Below are 20315 nucleotides of genomic sequence, written 5' to 3'. Positions count from 1 at the left end.
CACAGCTGAATTTTACCAAATTTTACAGAATATTTAATAATGCTCCTCAAATTATTCCATGAAATATAAAGAAAGGAAACACATCCAAACTCATTCTATAAAACTGGAATCATCCTGATACCATCACCAAACTGGACACATTAAGTTTCATATCAGTATCTTTGGTGAATATAGATGCAAAAAATCTTTTATAAAATACTAGCCAACTAGGCTGGGGTTGTGGCTCAGTAGTAGAGCACTCACCTAGCACATGAGAGGCCCTGGGTTTGATCCTCAACACCACATAAAAATAAGTAAATAAAGGTATCATGTCCAACTACAACTAAAAAATACTAGCAAACTGTACTTGACAACATATTTTTTAAAAATCACACATAAATGATCAAGTTGATTTCATTCCTGTGATATTAAAAATGATTCAATCTAAACAAATCAATAAACTAATATAACACAAATAGAATCAAGGACAAAAATCACATAATCATCTCATTAGTTGAAAACACCCTGGACAAAATACAACACCCCTTCATGATAGGAAAAAAAATCCTTAAGAAATCAAGAATATATACACCTCAACACAGTAAAAGATATATATGACAAAGCCATCATCACATTGATTAGGGAAAAGTAGAAAGCATTTCTTCTAAAATCAAGAACTAAGATTCTTTTATTCAACACAGTTCTCAAAATTTTAGAGCAATTAGGCAAAAGAAATACAGAAACACAAACAGGAAAGGAAGAAGTTAAATCATGCCCATTTGGAGATGATATAATCCTATACTTAGAAACCTAAAGCCTCTACCAGAAGACTTCTAGATTTGATGAACAAATTCAGCAAAGTAGCAGGATGAAAAAAAAAATCAACATAACAAAAATCAATAGATTTTGTATTCTTCAGTAATGAACCCATGGCAAAGAACATCAGAAAAACAATCCCATTCATAGTAGCTTCCAAAACACACACACACACACACACACACACACACACACACACACACACACACAGCCGTCCCTAGGAACAAATCTAACCAAGGTGGTGAAAAACCTCCACAAGGAAAATGACAGAATGCTGAAGAAAAAAAAACAAATATACTAGAAGATAGAAAGACTTCCCATGTTCATAGACAGGAAGAATATTGTTAAAATGGCCATTTAACCAAAAGTGATCCACAGATTCATTGCAATTCCCATCAAGATGTCAATAACATTCTTCACAGAACTAGCAAAAGCAATCCTAAAATGCAGAACAACAAAACACCCCGAATTGCCAAAGCAATCCTGAGCAAAAAGAGCAACGCTGGAGGCTTCATAATACCCAATTTCAAATTTTACTAGAGTCATAGGAACAAAAACAGCACAGCAGTGGCATAAAAACGGGCATATAAACCAACAGAATAGAACAGAAGTAAAGACAAACCCCATAGATAGTCATTTGATTCTTGACAAGGTGCTAAAAACATTTTGGAGAAAAGATAGCCTTTAAAAAAAAATGGTGCTAGGAAAATTGGATATTCATATGTAGAAGAATGAAACTAGATCCCTATTTCTGACTCTGTGGAAGTCAACTCAAAATGGATTAAAGATCTAGGCCTAAAATCAGAAATTTTGTAACTGTTAGGGGAAAATACCATATAGGTACAGGCAATGGCTTCCTATTCTGATTAGAACTCCTATAGCTCACGAAATAGCAAGAATGAATAAATGAGAGTGCATCAAACTAAAAAGCTTTAGCACAGCAAAGGAAACATTTAACAGCATGAAGAAACAGCCTATCGAATGGGAGAAAATCTATTCCAGCTACTCTTGTGGCAGAAAATTAATACCCAGAATATATAAAGAATTCAAAACCACCACCAAAAAAATAAATGGGCAAATGAAATGAATAGATAGTTCTTAAAAAAAAAAAAAAAAGTACAAACAGCCAACAATTTTCTCAAAAAATGTTCCTTTAGCCAGAGAAACAGATCAAACCCACAATGAGATTCCTCCTCACTCTACACTGGATGGCAAAAATTAATAATACAAAAAAAAAAATACATGCTGGCCAAAACAGAGAAAAAGAAACTCTTATACACTGTTGGTGGGAAAGTAAATTAACGTAGCCACTACAGAAATCAGTATGGAGGTTCCTCACAAAGCTGAGATTAGAACTACCATATGACCCAGCTATAGCACTCCTTGGTATTTATCAAAAAGTCAGCATTCTTTATGTTTACACAGCACAATTCACAACAGTCAAGTTATCAACAGTGAATGGATAAATTGATATATAAACACACACAATGGAGTTTTATTCAGCCATAAAGAAGAAAATTATATCATTTGCAAGAACATGGATGGAACTGGAGAGCATCATGTTAAGTGAAATAAGGCAGACTCAAAGACAAGTACCACATACGTTCTCTTATAATGGAAGTTAGTGGGGCAAAAAAAGGGGGGGGGCGCTGGGAAGAATAGCATGATAGCACAAAGGAGACGATTAGGTTTAGGAACAGGATCAGGAAATGGGGTGGGGAAAAGGAAGGAGAGGTACTGGGGGGTTGAAACTGATCAAATTATATCCATATACAAATATGCCACAATTAAACCCAATATTCCATGTAATTAACATGTGCCAGTGAAAAAGCTCACTTGTAATGAATCTAAAAAAACTGCTACTGATGAAACCAAAAACAATCATTTCTCTTTTTTAATCCAATTTTTGTTTAAAGAGCATTTTAAATGATGTCCTTAAAGATCACACTGCAACCAAAATATTTCAAAAGAATTAGGATCCTCCCAACAGTGATTCAATACAGTAAAACAATTAATCTCATTAACACTGTAATAATTTTTAGAGAAGCTGACACAGCAAAACTGACTTTCAATTGGTATAAAATCCCCGATTATAATGCAGAAATTTCCAGATAGAAGTAATACGGACATATCTTTTAAGTAGCATTCACAACAACATGATGACAATCTCAATGTCTCCTCTTCAGAATGCTGTTCAAAAGCTTAAAAAATTTTCCATTTTGAAAAGCTCATGCAGAAGACAATCTTTAGTCACTTCTGAATATCAAATTCAGTTGAATGCTTCAGAGCAACAGAGATGATGTGGAGTCTAAGCACAATAGTGTTTGTACTTTCTGAATCAAAACAAAAACAATGTCAAGTTCAATCTTCAGTGATTTGGTTTTTAAATACTTCATGAAACAAAGTTTGAAAATATATTTCATAACTGTAAATAACTGTTCCAATTCAAAATTCCCTTCAAATTTTTCTTCAAATAAAAATTTGATACAACTCAGAATTTTAATTGTTAGTCTTTTTAATAAAACAATTTCTAAAAAACAGACTAAATCAGAAGTGAAGGTGGCATATTTATTACAAACAGAGTCACCAAGGGAAGAACCATTTCTTATCAGTCTTTGAAATTATTTCTCAACATCATATGATATTACCCTGAAAGCTTTTTCAAACTATACACTCTCTCATCTGAGCCTTGAAAGATCTTAAGATATATCAAGATAAATTCAAGGTGAAGAGAAAGAAGAGAAAGTAGTTAATGTTGCTTGAAAAGTGCTCACTCTACCCATACCTCTAATGAGAATAGTGAGAACCACTATCCCACCTATTTTTTGATACCTTTTCATCCCAGCACTTCAATAATTATGATTACATCAGTCAGCTCCCCGATAGGAGCCATTTTACTCAATCTAATTTCTCAAGTCCCCACTGTGATTCCCATAAAGAGATTCCCTATAATCCCAATAATTCTAAGATTCACTTTTATCTATTCAACACACTTCCCCAACTCAAGTCCACTTCCTCCAACTACCAATACCTATGAATGATGTCACCACTAAGGAAAAGAAATAAGTCATCTGCACTTTAAACCACACTGGTGTTTTCTAAGGGCTAGAAGATCTCAGAAACCCTTCTAGTCTTCAGTACTCTCCCAGGGCACTAGTTCTCATACTTCAACAGGTTATACATTATCTTGAGGACCATTGAAGTGCAGATTACTGTGCCTCCATCCTTGCCTACCACCTTTCATTCCCTAAAGAGATACTGATTTAGCAAATCTAAATTGGGGTGCAAAAAATTGATGTTGATGCTGCTTGTCTGGGGACCACAATGATGTAGGGGAATCTATGGGGTCAGACCTCACTAGGAGAAATGACTCAGAAAATCAGTGCGAGGCAGCAAATGTTGACAGTTACAAGTGGATCAAGAAGCAGGTTCATGCCTCAGAGCTAAGCAATGCTATCCCTCGCCCAATGCTCATTCATTCAATCAACATCACCAGTCTCGATGCACCTTCCATGTGTTCAGGAGAGGAACAACAGGGCTCCTATCTTTACACTCTAATAGGGAAAACCATATATAAATAAGTGGAATACAGCTGTGTTCATTTCTGTGAGGGGAAAATAAGAAGAGAACCAATCACAATGGGAAGGAAGAGGAGCCAGGTACATCCTAACGGAGGAGGTGACACATAAGGTGAGACCTGAAAAATGAGGAGTTGCCATGTGAAAACCCAGCAGAAAACATCCCAGGTACAGGCAAAAGAAAGGGGAAAGGTCCCAGGACTGGAAAATGTGCAAAAATCCTAGAAAATATCCAATTATAAGCTTGACTGAGGCATACTAAGTAAGGGAACTAGTGTTACAAGATGGGATAAAATATGCAATGCAGTGGCAAAACCATGAACGATCTTGAAAAGTCATGGTAAGAACTCTTAATTTCAACACCAACTAGGTACATTAACCTCCATGACACATTCCTCAGAGGTGAATATGGAAAAAATAATTGAGAAGAAAGTTCACCTCTAGCAAGGCCCCCAAGGGAGGAAGCAACTGTTATTTCTTGCCAGGAATGTATGTGAAGTATCTTCAGAATACACATTCCTAGTTTCTTTTTTATTTATTTATTTAGTTAGTTAGTTGTAATTGGACACAATATCTTTATTTTGTTTATTTTTTTTAATGTAGTGCTGGGGATCAAACCCAGGGCCTTGCTCATGCTAGGTGAGTGCTCTACCTCTGACCCCCAGCCCTAGCCCACAGATTCCTAGTTTCTAAAACCTGTCTTTCTCATATAAATCTGCTCACAATATAGGTGTAAAGTGCTTAAGATTATGATATTAGGATCACTCTCCCCTATTATTTTCACTTTTTTACCCCTCCCAGTAAAGAGGGAAAGTTAATGTAAGTAACCTCCTGCCCTCTACTCACACTTGGGAGAGGAGGTTCCCTCAAATTCTGCAGGAAAAAGCCCTAATGTCAATCAACATACCTGGCATCAAACTGAAAGATGCACAAAACATAATTCTGGATTTCAAGGAGTTCATTATCTATAACACATTATAATAAAATAAACTAACATAACTAGTTTGCTAAGCAAAGTATGCTCACTGCTTTAAATATTACCCTAAAACTGAAAGCACTTATCAATTCATAACTTCTACCTACTACTTTAAATAAAGTATTGTGAATCCCTCTGGAGGGAAGGGGAAAAGTCGTTTGAAATTTTAAGCAGAAGAGGAGACACAATTTCATGAAGTTCACTTGTGTGTGCAGAACAGAACTGGTGATGCATAAAATTGGCCTTTGGAAGACCATTTAAGAAGCTAGTCCAATGGTCCAGGTGAGAGACAGTGGTGTCATGAATTATGAGATAGCACAGTACTGCAGAGGGAGGTAGACAGATCTGCATTAGAATCACGGGGCAGGTTGACTAGCAGGCTATTAACAGTGACACAGAAGGAGCCAAGAGAAGGGAACATTAAAAATGACTGCTAACCCTCACTCTCCTTAACCTATCCTTCTTAACCTCCTCCCAGTTTCAAACTGCACCTTGTAAGGAAGCTGGACAACAAGAAACAGAGTGCTGAGTCAAGAAGGGGAAGAGGAGACGGAGGAGACAGTAGCAGTGGCCAGAAGAAAGAAGAGTAACACTGAGTAGGGGGCCAGAATGGTGGAAGCTTATTACACCAAGGGAGTAAATTAACTGATAAAACACATCAGTAAATATAACAGGAATTATTGGAGCCAAGTTTCTCCGGATTTACAAACATGGCACAGGGTAAGACTAGAAAGAATCCTAAAGTATCAGATTAAAATGAGAAGCATCAGTACCAGTAGTCATAGGAGTGTTACATTATAATGTACTGAAAATTGTGGCAATCCAGGAATCCATAATGATATAGATACAAATATACACACATGCACACACATGGGAGAAGGGGCAGTGGTGCCTTGAAAAAGAATACCAACTAACACTTAAGGCCTGTTTTTATATAGTTCATGAACAGTACAAAATGTGGTTTTTACATTTTTAAAGGACTATTGAATACAAAACAAAAACATGCATTAGGGACTGCATGTGGGGAAAAAACTCATAACATTTATTATCTGGTCTGTTATAGAAAGTATTTAGCAATCCCTGGTGTAAAAGAAATGATACAAATGAATGTTCATCATGTGGCAGCTGGACAGTTAGGAGCCAAAGGATGCTATGGAGGTATAATGAGCAAACTCCAGATAGACTGAAACAGGGTCTCATGCTACAAAATAAAAGCCGTACACTTCTTAAAATTATAAATGTCACGAAAGACACAGTCTGAAGAACTGCTTCAGACTGCAGAGACTAAAGAGCTATGAAAACAAAATACAACACATGAACTTGAATAGGATCCTGGAGCAGAAAAGTAAAGAAGACACTGTTGGGACCATTGGCAAAATCTCAATGAAAAGTCATTAGATTCAGAAGAATGTTAAGAACAGAGTATAAGAAGCACCAGATGAAAAAAATCTAGCTTGATGCCTCAGATGAAGAAAGGAAGGGCTAGAAGGTATGAAAATTTGGTGGGAACAATTGGAAAAACTTGGCCAAGAAAAGAAACGATGCTGAATATAAAGATGAAAAGCTAACATAAACCCCATAAACTATAGTTCAAAGATGCCTTGAGGAAATTCACTAGTGTACTCCAACTCCTTCTGATAGTTTCCCCATGATTAATAGCATAATGAGTTGTTTTCTTTTAAATTTTTAAAACATGTTTCTGCTGGAGAGAGAGAGAGAGAGAGAGAGAGAGAGAGAGAGAGAGAGAGAGAGAGAGAGAGGGAGGGAGGGAGGGAGGGAGGGAGGTGTGTGTGTGTGTGTGTGTGTCTGTGAGGGGGGGGTAAATGGATAATATATACTCTTTCTTAATGATATTCAAAGAGCAGCATTTTTAGCCCTTGATCTTCAAGATTACAGAGGTGATATAAGAACTGAAAAGAAATCATAAACATCCACAAGTTTCAGCAACATGAAAGTCATTGGTGACCCAAGATCAGGTTCAGAAGCATTTAAGATAGTTACCAGATACTGAGGAAGAAACACGGGCCAGAAAAGAACAGTATAGTACAGAAACTCTAAAGCCGTGTGTTTGTGAAGAGTATGCTTGTGAAGGTACTTTTTGCTATGTTTGTTTTTGCTTTAAGGGGAAGGGGCACAGATTAAAAAATACTTGAGTCCCAACTACATGTATCCAGTGGAGAAGGAAAAGTTCAAGACTTGGGAAAAGAACAAAAGTCGCCATAGGAGTTCCCAAGGAGGAACCAAGAAGATGATTTGGAGAAACATGAAGAAGTTTGTCCCTGACAGGAGCAAGGACAGCTCATCAATTATACTATGAGGGAAAGAATTGAGAGGTGTACATATAAATAGGTCAATAGGTATGGAGAACAAATAATTTCCGGTAGATGTCCCCATTTTTCTCTGAGCAGTAAGGACACTTCATTCAGTGAGGACACAGGATGAAATGTGGGATTAGAAGTTTAAGGAAAGAAAGTATGAAACTGTCACAGAGAAGAAGCTGACAAGAGAAGTACAGTAAGAGTGCCACATAATGTTCAAAGCCAGATGAGACTGGTAACCAAAAAGAGTACTTACATAAATCCTATGAAAAAGGCTTGCATTTGTTCAGAGTATTAAATTGATACAACCATGCAAACACATCTTCATACATAATTGTCCTTTATTATATAATCATGTGCACAAAAGAGCAGACAATTAATAAAAACATAAAAAGTCAGACCACAGATGCCTGAACATTAAAATTAGCTTTTCTGAACCACATAAGATAAAATCTTTTAACACAAAATCTGAGCGAGGGTACTAACAAGAAAAAGGAGGAAACACTAAAAATATGACAAACCAAATCCTGTGCCCTACTGCCACAGTTTTCCACTATCACCTCCAAACAGCTTTTAAAATACTGTCATAGTCCTACAAAGTCTTACTGGAATTTCCTCATAGCTCCCAAGGTTTTCCACTTCAGGAAAAAAGAAAAATCAAATTATTGCTATCACCAACTATTCCTCTGAGATTTCCGTTTTCTACTAATTGAATTAAGTTTACTCTTACTCTGGCACATGTCTTCAAACTTGGCATTTAAAGATATGTCTCCAAAAGATGTTCCATCTTACCGAAATTGCTGTTATCCTAAGAGAATCAACGGTGGAATGTCTGAATAGGTACCATAAAACAGGTCCAACTTCTCCTGTAATGAAGCCCTGCGCCTGAGCTGAAAAAGTTGTGCAGACATTCTCAATAATCTTTGCAGCCATGTGATTCACAACACGTTCTTCCTAGGGAGATCAAACAAGGAGAAATCCAGAGACTATTATTTAGTAGTAGGAATACATGCATGTCATTTCTTCAGACAAATCTCTACCCAATAATAACTTCTCTCAAAACCAAAGTTAAAACTAAAAACTGTTAGAACTGATAAATTCAGTAAAATTGCAGGATACAAAAATAAACATAAAAATCAGTAACATTTCTCTTTTCAGGGTATAAGAGGGTAGTGCTAGGGATTGAACCTGGGGTTTTACACGCGATAGGCAACACCTACCACTGAGTTACACCCAACCCCAGCCCCAATCAGTATTATTTTTATACATCTGAAACAATCTGAAAAATAATCTCATTTACAATGCAGAAAAAAATACACTTATGAGTAAATTTAACCAAGAAAGTGAAAGATCTATATATTGAAAACTATAAAACCCTGATGAAAGAAATTGAAGATGATACAAATAAATGGAAAGTATTCTGTGTCCATGGATTGGAAGAATATTGTTTAAATGTCCACAATTCCCAACGAGATCCACAAATTTAATAATATTCCTATCAAAATTTGAATATCATTTTTCAAAAAAATAGAAAAAAATCAGCTCCCATTCTTATGTAACCAGAAAAGACCCCAAAATAGATGAATAAATCGTGAACAAGAGAAAATCTGGAGGTTTCAGACTACCAGATCTCAAAATATACTACAAAACTATAGTCAATATAGCATGAAAACAGGTCTACTCATCAACAGAAAACAATAAAGCCCAGAAATAAACCTATACATTCACTGCCAACCGATTTTTGACAAAAATGCCAACAACATACAATGGGGAAAGGAAAGTGTCTTTTCAATAAACAGCATTGGGAAAACTGGATATACAAATACAGAAGAATAAAAGTAGACCCTTACCTTAATCCTTATGTAAAGAAATCAACTCAGCATGAATTAAACACTTAAATATAAAACTTGAAATTATAAACTACTAGGAAAAAAAAACAGGAAAAACTCCTATGACATTGATCAAGGAAGATATTTCTTGGATATGATCCCATAAACACAATCAATGAAAAACAGAAAATGGGTTCACATCAAATAAAATCTTCTGCACAGCAAAGGCAACAATTAATACAGTGAAGAGACAACCCACCAACTGGGAGAAAATAATTATAAATCATACATTGGCTACAGAGCTTATATCAACAACACATAAGGAACTCGGACCACTCAACAATAAAACAAATAACCCTATTAAAAACATGGGCAAAGGACTTGAGTAGGTATTTCTCAAAAAAATAAAAATGGCCAATAGATATATAAAGTTATATATAATAGCTCAAAATATATAATAATAATATATATAATAGCTCAAAAGTTCTAATTATCAGAAAAATGGAAATTAAAACCACAATGAGATGTAATTCCATATCTGTTAAAATTGGCTATTAGCAAAAAGATAAAAATCATACCTGTTGGCAAGGATGAGGGAAAAGTGAACCCTTGTAGACTATTGGAAGCATTGTAAATTAATTTAATCATTTTGGGAAACACCATGGAGGTTCCTCAAAAAACTAAAAGTAGAACTACCATTTGATTTGGAAATCTCATAACCAAAGGAATTGAGGTCAGTATCACAGATGTCTTCTCTCCCATGTTCACTGCAGCAGTGTCCACAGTTGCCAAGACACAGCTAACACTACCAACCAAGCTTCACATTCACCAAGCACTCTGCTCAACAAAAGAACACACTTTTCCAAGATCACACAAAACAGTACCAGATTAGGTCATGCTATGGACCATAAAAAGCATCTCAGCAAACTCCATACTTGGAAACGACTTTGTGATGAATGACAAACTTCAACAAACAATAACAGTTTAAAACCACAAAACTTCTACAAGAGATCATAATACACTATCTTGAGTAGGCAAAGCTTTTTAGGACAAAGAGGCACTAAGAATGAAATATATATATTTTAAACTTCATAATTTCAAATTTCTGCTCATAATGACAACATTAAGCCTCACAGTTTCTCAGTCTGGGAGAAAATTTATCAAACACTAATATTAAATATGTAAGCATACTATTTCATGGTATATTTTAATTTAAAATACTGAATGGAGAATTATCTGTATAATATAATCCCACATTTGTTTAAAATATACACAACCAAAGGAAAAGCATAGAAAAATAACACTGATAATGATGATTCTAACAGGTGTAGGTCACAGGAAAAGGAGTCTACCAATGCTACTTCACCCATATTTTACACTGTCTGGATTGTTATAGTATGTGTGCATTACTTTAATATGATGTCTTTTTTTGCGTAAAAACAAAAAGAGGCCTGAGGCTGTGGCAGAGTACTTGCCTAGCATGTGTGAAACACTGGGGGGTTTCAATCCTTAGCACAGCATAAAATAAAGGCATTCTGTCCATGTACAACTACAAAAAAAGAAATTTAAAAGAGAAACTATTCAGTGATATTTAAGTCTAAGTCATGGCTTTGCATTCTACCAGCTATATGATTCAGGCACCTTCACCTCTGTGCCTCAGCTTCCCTATCTATAAAACGAAGATAAAATGAGGCAGTTTGATAAGTGTTTGTGCCATCTGATTGCCTTAACAATCCAGATCATGGAAAGTACCATGTTCTCCATAAGTGTTAATTTTTCTTCTCATTACTACTAGTAGCATACTGTATGAACTTTTGATTGCCAGAACAGAAAATTACAATGTACTTTGATTTCCTCAAACTTCTGGCATATTTCAAGAGTACTAGAGAGAATGCTTCCTCCCAATTTATTTCCTACCATGCAAACAGAATAAAGGCCACTTGTAGCCTCCCTCTGTTCCTTTATTCACTGCACTTAAGAAAAATATGTTGCCTGTTTAGCAAATTTGGAAAAAAAAAGTGAAATGGATGTGCCTAAGTGCTCAGTTTACTTGTTCTCATTGGGGGTAGACCCACTCATACACAAGTTGTCTTCTCATATAATGTGTACTTAAAACACTAGGAGAAGGCTGCTCTAACTGGGAGGTACTAAGCTGCCCTCATGTGGCGGTTTAATATAATATAAGGAAGTCCATTTGCCCTCAGAATCTATGACCTCATTACATCATATATGAAGATGACATTTTGTTCTGGATACTTTGTTCTGTTCTTTCTTTTGCTTTTACTTCTACATAAGGTTCTAAAACCTTCTCCCCAAATGTGGGAAGGAAAGATGCTATTTATGGGGGAACCTTCACATATACTTTGTATCACAATTGTCAGTCAATTCCTAGAGGATTCATTCCTAGCCCTAGAAAACTACAACTATTTTAGCACCTAGGTTGCAAAGAGGTCCGGAGTCAACTCAGTGCTCTATAAACTCGGAGGCTGTCAGGCCAATTCAGTGTGTGACTGCCTGAAATAAGCTGTCCTAGTCACTCTGGAATCCCTTGTGGGACGTAACACAAGCAATAAGACTAGTGCTATTTTCTGCTTATTAACTCTTTGGAAGGGCCAACTAGACTAAATTATCATTTAATCAAAGCCCTCTTTTCATAATGTCGTGAGAATAAAAACTATGATTATTAGAAAAATATCAAGGTTACTAATGAAAAGCTGTACTGTTTCATGGTGTTAAGTAGATATAATGTATTGTATGCAATCTTAAAAAAGAAAGCTTTGCTGCTGGTTTTAATTACATGCCTACTTTTCCAATAAAGAGAGCCAAAATTAACATCTAAAATATTGACATTATTTTTACTTTCATAGATTTAGTAAAACTATGATCTTCCCTCTAAAGGTTTCAAGGTACCTGCAGTTATTTTACATAGTTTAGTATAGCTTTAGTAACTCTCCGAACCTTAAAGAATATAAGATTTTTCATTTCTTACAATATAGTGGGCAAGAAACCTGGTGACACTACCTCTCTGAAAGCAACCAAAAATGATAGATGTAATAGAATAAAGTTTCTTTAAAACATCTACAAACTAGCACCAAATTCTTAAGCTAGTGATTGTGTAGTGCCCAGAGGTACTCAACCTGGTATTTGTACTAAAATTATTTCTCTGACAAGGTGAACAAGAGGAGTGAGGGCAAAGCTGAAGTCCCTCACAAGTAGAAAATACAATGAAGACTCCCCAGCCCAGGCCCAAACACAAGTAGTCAGCAGTGGCCACAACTGAGTACAATACATGTAAACCAGAAGGAACCCCTACCAGACACCGTGGACCAACTACTCAGAGGATCACGTGTTTGAGATCAGCCTGGGCAACTTAGCAAAAGCCTGTTTCAAAATGAGAATTTTTTTTAAAGGGCTGGGAGGTATGGTTCAGTGGTAGAGTGCTTGCCTAGCATGTACAGAGACCCCACATTCAATCCTTAGTAATAAAAAAAGAAAGAAAAAGGAATATCTCCACCATCTCTATGACTCCCTATTGAACTGAGTTAGGGGTTGAGGGCAAACTCACAGGAAATGAAACACACAGTCAGCCCTCATTTGATTTGCAGAGTATCAGCTTCAGAACAGCAATGGTTGCTCTGATACCTGACTTTTTTAGCAGCAACTGTGGCCAGAAGACAATGAAATTCCATCTTTAATCAATAATTTGAAAATTACCATCAGCCTACAACTGCATTCCCAGAAAAAATACATTTCAAAAGAGAAACAGATTAAATTTTTTAAAACCAAAAGACATGAAGTAAAATACTAAACAAATAGAGTAATAAGATGGTACTTACTATAAATACAATTATGCCAACAATTATAATAAACGTAAATTGAATAAAATAATTAGGAAAAAATAACTATAAAGTAATCTTTAATAACACTATGAGATATCTAAAAGTCAAAGAAAGGATGAAAAAAGAAGACTGGAGAAGATACGCCCATTACACAGAACCCAAAGAGAGCCAGTATAGCTATTCTATTATTAATTCCAGACAACACAGGCAAAAGCATTATCAGGTATTTTTTAAGGTCATACCATAATGATAAAAATTACAACTTACCAAGGGGGAACCTAATTTTTCTATATGGGTAATAACACCCAAAATGCATAAAAGTGAAATAAGATTAAAATTGTAACCCTACTGTGATGGTTAATCTGAATTGTCAACTTAAATGGATTAAGAGTTCTTTAAGATTTAAAGATGCTTTTGGGTGTCTGTCTCACTGAGGGAGTTTCTAGGAATGACTGGAATGTGGGACTGCAAACTGAGGCAGAGAACCACCCTAAATATGGGCAGTACAGTCCAATAGGTTGGAGACTTGTATAGAACAAAAAGTTGGAAGGAGGAAGAAGCAGCAGCAGACACAAGCTCCGTTCTTGAACAGGTTATTGATTGCTGCTGCAATTGCTTGAGGACATCAAACTCCAGCTCCTTCATTCTTCCAAAGCAGATTCTGCTCAGTGACTTTCCAGGCCTTTAGTCCCAGAATGGGGAGGCATCATTGTTCCCTTTTATTCTGAGACTGCAGCTTCTTAAACTGAGTAGCTAGGTTCCTCCGGCTCTATGGCCAGCAGACAGCCATTGTGAGATTACCCAGCTTCTGGTCATGTAAGCTAATCTAATAAATCCTCTCTCTCGATGATTGTACATATACACTCAATATATTTTATATTGTTGATTCTGTTCCTGTAGAGAACCCTAATACACCTACCAAAAGGAAAAATTTAAATTGACATCTTATTACCTGATAAGTAGACCAAAAACAAAACAAAAAAAAAAAATCAGCACAGAAGATCTAGATTTATCTTCTATCTAAACAAGTTAACAAGTTTAACCTAATAAGAAAAAACTACATCACCAACTATTGACAGAATTCAAAAGGAAATCTCAATAAATTCCAAAAGACTGGAAGTATGCATACATTATTCTCTCTAACCATAATACCATTAAGCTAAAAATAGCAACAAAATGATGACAAGAAAAACCAGAAGGACAAGTATTACATAAGAAAGTCTGTTGCTTTTCTGCTTCTTAAGAGTACAAGGCATATCATGGGCAAAAGAGTCAAAGGAACATGAAAATTTATACAGTGCCCCATCCCATGTAAATCCTGAAAGGTGTCACTGCTGATATTTCACCCATTCTCCAATAACAAATCCAGCAAAGCCAAAATCTGAAGCCTCCCTGTATGTCCCCCACTGCAGAAGGAGAGAAGGTATTACCTCAGGCTTGCAATGACAAGCTCACATGCTATTAACTCCTCACCTCCATGGACTCTGGAGGTGGTCTACCCGGTTCAGTGTTACCTGAGAACTATTTACCACATACACTCCTCAAAGGTTCACTTCAAAACACAATAGGTAACTCCACACCTGGTAAACCATTTTGCATTAGAAAATTATGACTTTGAATTATGTTCAGAGCAATATCTAGAAGTTTAAAAAATTATCTTACTGCATGAACATGGCCTACCTTTTCCACATACAAGGTAAAAGGAAACTGAGAGTCCCCAGCAAAAACCCAGACACTCCTGGTACATAGAGTTCTTAAGAACAAGGAGAATGTAATGATTAAAAATACACAACTATACATGTCAGCACTTGCCAAAAAATAAGAATTTTAACTCATTTCTCTCCTTATCTTATATAACTAGTGCCTAAAATATTGTGAACACATAACATTTCTAGTATTTCTTTTTTAATTCAAGTATTGTCTAATATAAAAACTGGTTCTCTCAAAAAGAACAAAGCTCTAATTAACAAATGAAAATTAAATTTCCTCTTAAAGGAATTTTGTTACATCAAAATTATCTAGTAAGCTATTGTTCAGAAATGAATAATTAAGCCAACAGTTTGTTATGAACTCACATTTTAAATACAACATATGCCAGGTGTCAGTTTAGCACCTATGATTAAACAACTACTCAAGCTATATGGCTGATTAGAAACAAATTACTCTTCCCCTCTAAACATGTGGAAATTCTCTAGGAGTTATTTTCAGCTTCTATGTTGTAGAGTGACCTGCTACCTTCCCAGGGGGGTAAAAAAAAAATACCAAAAAAAAAAAATTTCCCAGCCTCTATATTCCACACACATATACAACATATGTCATTCAAATACAATGTCAAATATTCGTGAGGTCAACACAGCAATCAGCCCAAGGAGGGGTGGTTCTTTGCTACTGTATACACACAGGAAGAGCAAGACAATGGAAGAGAAAGTCCTGAGACTCAAAGGCCTGAGTCAGAAGCACATGGCCTGTGCACTAGTTTTAGTTGCTTTTATTTTGCTTTAATAGGAAATGCTGCTAAGCGCAGTCCCCTGGGCTTGGCCAGTTCCAGACCTCTAGAAAATGGCACATCTGTGGACTCCCAGTTCTGAGTCTCTGAAATACCAGAGCAGCTGTGGGACCGAGTCAGAATCACCATCAATGCCTTTCTTCCACACTGCCACTCTTTTGAATAGTTAGATCAGATCTCCCAAATTTTTGTGTGTTCCATCACAAGGTTCTCACCTGCTTCTATCTCAACATTTCTCTCAAACAATAACAAAAATATCTAATACCTCTATCACACATTAGTTACACAAATCATGACCATAGGGCAAACTAATCTATTTGGAAAATAAGACACACACACACAAAAAAAAAAGCTCCTGAAAATTATTTGAACATGCTTATTTTTGTCTCTAAGGTACAGCTTCCTCTCCACAGACAACCTACAACACGACACAGGATAAGTAAGGTAAGGTATGTGGTCAAACAACTGAAAATACTTCATCCTACAGGTCCTTGAGTAGATGTACAAGTTAAGGCTCTCAAAAGTACTAAGAACAAATGAGCATGTCCAGCCTGGCTTAACCCAATGTGCTCCAACTTTTTTGGCTAGAAAACCTTTCATTCATATAATGCTTATAAATATCCCATGACAAAGCTAGCCTTCTATGAATAAGGAACATGGTAATTAATTATTTAGAAGTAACTTTGCCTTTCTAAGAGGTCTACATATCAGTAAAAATTTCTATGCTGCTTTTGTCCCAAATCAGATTAGAAAGAAGGAAAAGGGGTTAAAAGAAGAATCAATGATTCATGTTCAGTGAGGCACATTTTGTGGTGCTGAGGATGAAACCCAGGGTCTCATGCATGCAAGCCACTCTACCACTGAGTTACACCCCAGTTCTCAATTTTATTTTGACACATTTTTGTGCACATTTTTATGAAGTACAACTATTACACAGTGGGTAATGATCAAATTGGGGTAACTAGCATATCCATCATCTTGAACTTTTATAGGTTTTTTTTTTATACAGATTACATTTAGATTTTAAATGGGAAAAAAAATAAAGGAAATAAGCCAAAGAATATCTCGGAAGATGTAAAAACAAGAGAAAAAGCACAATGATGTGAATATACCGGTGTCACAGAACTGTACACTTAATGGTTGAAATGGCTAGTTTTAGAATAAGACAAAAATTATAATTTTTTTCCTAGTACTGAGGATGGATTTTAGGGGTGTTCTGTATTTTTTATTTTGAGACAGGGTCTTGTTCGTTGCTGAGGCTAGCCACAAATTTGCAATCCTCCTGCCTTAGCCACCTAAGTAACTGGGATTACAGGTATGCATCACCATACCCCACAAAACCACAGTTTTAAAGAGAAAAATGGAATAGACCACAATCTTGACTATAAGGTAATGTATCTTTGCTCTTTAACAAAGTGGGGACAAAGGTGATAGATTAAACTTTTTCAGGTGGTTGGAATCTATCTCAAACAACCCTACCTGAAGGAAAAATTTTAAACTAGAGCTAGAGACTACCTGTGAAATAACAATACATGTCAAAAATAATAGGCTATCATTAACAGTAGATAAAGCAAGAGTTCATAGTCTTAAATGGCTTAGTAATCACACCAGAAAAAAATAAAGCTAATGAAGTTTCAAAACAAATTAGTTAAAAGCCAGGTACAGAAGTAGGGATTAAAAAATAACATTTCTGTTTATGAATACATGAAGACAGGGCAGGATCTTAATTAAACTTTGCTTATTCTGCCTCCAGTCAAGGCATAATATATTAATGTTCCCATTAAATATTCAGCTGTAAAAAAGCTGGACATATACCACAGTTAACTTAAGTAATAAATAGATTAGTTGACTGTGATGAAGAGTTCAAAGACACTTCAATCAGGTGTCATCTTAATTCGTCTTTTAAATAAAATCTGTCATTGTTAGTATTTTCATTGTCTATGCCTTCCATTTCATGCCAATATCAACTAATTCTCCTCAAATTAATTTACAGATATATTCTCAACCAACATCTTAACAGGCAAACACAAAAAGTTGATTCTCTACGTGCAAATGAAAAGGAGTAAAAAACAGCTAAGAAACTCTTGGGGAAAAAAGATGATCTTGGTAAAGTGAAAATTCTTGTGTATGTCTTTTTTTTAATATTTATTTTTTAGGTGTAGATGGACACAACACAATGCCTTTATTTTTATGTGGTGCTGAGGATCAAACCCGGGTCCCGCCCGTGATAGGCAAGTGCTCTACCGCTGAGCCACAATCCCAGCCCCTGTGTATGTCTTTTAATCTCTAAAATTCAGAGCTATTAATTTTGATAGCCTGGCACAAACATAGGCCAAGAGAACCAAGCAGGGCCCAGGAAGAGACTTTACACTGATGGGATGCAGGTGACACTGCAGAGCAATAGGGACAGGACAGACTTCAACCAAGTGACATGGGGTTATTATCTATACTGATTTCAAAACACAAAACTAGACACACACACACACACACACACACACATACCCCTAGACGAAAGCTCTAAATGATAAAAAAATAAATAAAATTTAAGTATAATGACTTTTTTTTTTTTTTTTTGGTACCAAGGATTGAACCCGGGATGCTTAACCACTGAGCCACATCCCCAGCCCTTTTTTTTAGATTTTATTTACAGACAGGGTCTCACTAAGTTGTTCAGTGCCTCGCTTTTGCTGAGGCTGGCTTTGAACACAGATCCTCCTACCTCAGCTTGCCAAGCTGCTGGGATTACAGGTGTACACTACCACGCCTGGCATAATAGACTATCTTGATGTTCAGAGTAGGGAATCATCAGTGAAGATCAAAAAGAACACATCAAAGGAATAGATTGATAAATTTAGCTACATTAAAAGATATTTGGGGGCTGGTGTATAGTTCAGTGGTGGAACACTTTCCTAGCATGCATGAGGCCCCAAGTTCAATCCCTAGAATAAAAAAAAAGAAAATTAAAAACTTCTGTCTATCATGGATACTATAAAGAAAATGAAAAGACTGATCACAAATTAAAAGTATCTGCAACACAAAACCTCAAAAGCTGAATATGCAGAATACATACAAAATTCCTACGGGTGAAGTGCCATTGATATCTCACTTTTATTGACCAGTTTAAAAAATAAAATCATAAATGTGTATGCACATCAGGTGCAGGAGCACATGCCCATAACACCAGCTACTCAGGAGGCTGAGGCAGGAGGATCAGAAGTTCAAGGATTGCCAAGGGAACTTAGGAAGACTCTGTCTCAAAATTTAAAAACACAAAAAATTTAAAGGACTGGGGATGTAGCTTAGTGGGAGAATGTCCCTGAATTCAATCTCCAGTAGTATGAAAATAATAAAGCATATTATATGCGTGCATGCATGCATATGAATGCATACCTGCATACATTACAACAAAGAGGGCAAAATGTTAAAACTGTTGAATCTAGCTGATGAAAATAAAGGTGATCCTTACAGTTCTGTTTTCTCTCCTGTTCTCCAATTTCATACACTTTATAGTATAAATGGTTGCAAGGATACAGAGTCCCACAAAGTAGCGGAGTGGGGGGAAACTACTGGTGTAAGATATGATAAGCACTTTTCAAAACAGGAAACAGAACCAGATGAATAAAAAAACACAAACATCCTCATTAGCATTCACAGAGACACATATTAAAGCTACTTGAAGAAATCACTTAATGCCCATCAGGGTTGACAAAAAAACTGCAAGTCTGGCTATATGGAATGATTGAGAAGAAAGAGGCTAATGGGTGTTCGCAATATTCTGCTGGTAAGAGCATAAATACGTACTGGGTAACATATACTGAGGCATATTCCAAGGACAACATACTATTCTGTGGTAGAAATGAACTATAGTTTATACAATCAACATGCATCAACCTCAACTAGTTTTAAGCAAAAGAACTAAGTCTCAAAAAAAATATGGTGCCATTCCCATTTAGAGTTCAGGATTAAGAACCAATCAATTCCATGTTCAGCAATACTCTCAAAGATAAAGACATCATAAAAACTTAAGGATGTTTACCAAAGTCAGAATGGTGGTTGTCCTTGAAAGGAGGACAAGATGCAATCCAAGAGGGACAGAGAAGAATGCTCCAGGCTGCCAGCATTCCTCCCTTTTTTTTAAGACAGTGAGTATGTGACAGTGTTTCCAACTATACATATACACTTCACATGCTCTTCAGTATGTGAGCCATATTTCATAAGAAATTACATTCAGAAATACCAGTAGTACTGGAAATTGTTGAAGATAAAAGGCATAAAAATCATTTTACCTTAAATTAGGTCCCCCAATGCATTAGACAAACTTGTTATTTCAAGATTTGCTATACTCAAAATTATTTTTGTAAAGATAGAAATCCTTTATTAGGGAAAATAATCACCCTCTCTTATCCGTCTGGTAAGAACAGTGTTAGCATATATGCTGCCAACATGCATATTTAACTGCTTTTCAAACAGAAAA

At 36.0% G+C, this 20315-nt stretch overlaps 1 protein-coding gene across 2 annotated transcripts in view; it reads right to left on the bottom strand.

The window, feature by feature from the left end:
• Ulk4 (unc-51 like kinase 4) overlaps window positions 1-20315 on the bottom strand; it is a 496824-nt gene that overhangs the window by 390424 nt on the left and 86085 nt on the right. For both annotated transcript variants that reach the window (XM_040290054.2, XM_013361299.4), the window contains one exon: window positions 8460-8621. In XM_040290054.2, the coding sequence (XP_040145988.2) occupies window positions 8460-8621 (162 nt within the window). The remainder of the gene's footprint in view (window positions 1-8459; window positions 8622-20315) is intronic.

The sequence above is a fragment of the Ictidomys tridecemlineatus genome, chromosome 2, assembly GCF_052094955.1.
Source record: "Ictidomys tridecemlineatus isolate mIctTri1 chromosome 2, mIctTri1.hap1, whole genome shotgun sequence".
NCBI classification, from domain to species: domain Eukaryota; kingdom Metazoa; phylum Chordata; class Mammalia; order Rodentia; family Sciuridae; genus Ictidomys; species Ictidomys tridecemlineatus.
Note: the sequence above shows the minus strand (reverse complement) of the source record. Positions and strands in the feature narration are given on the sequence as shown.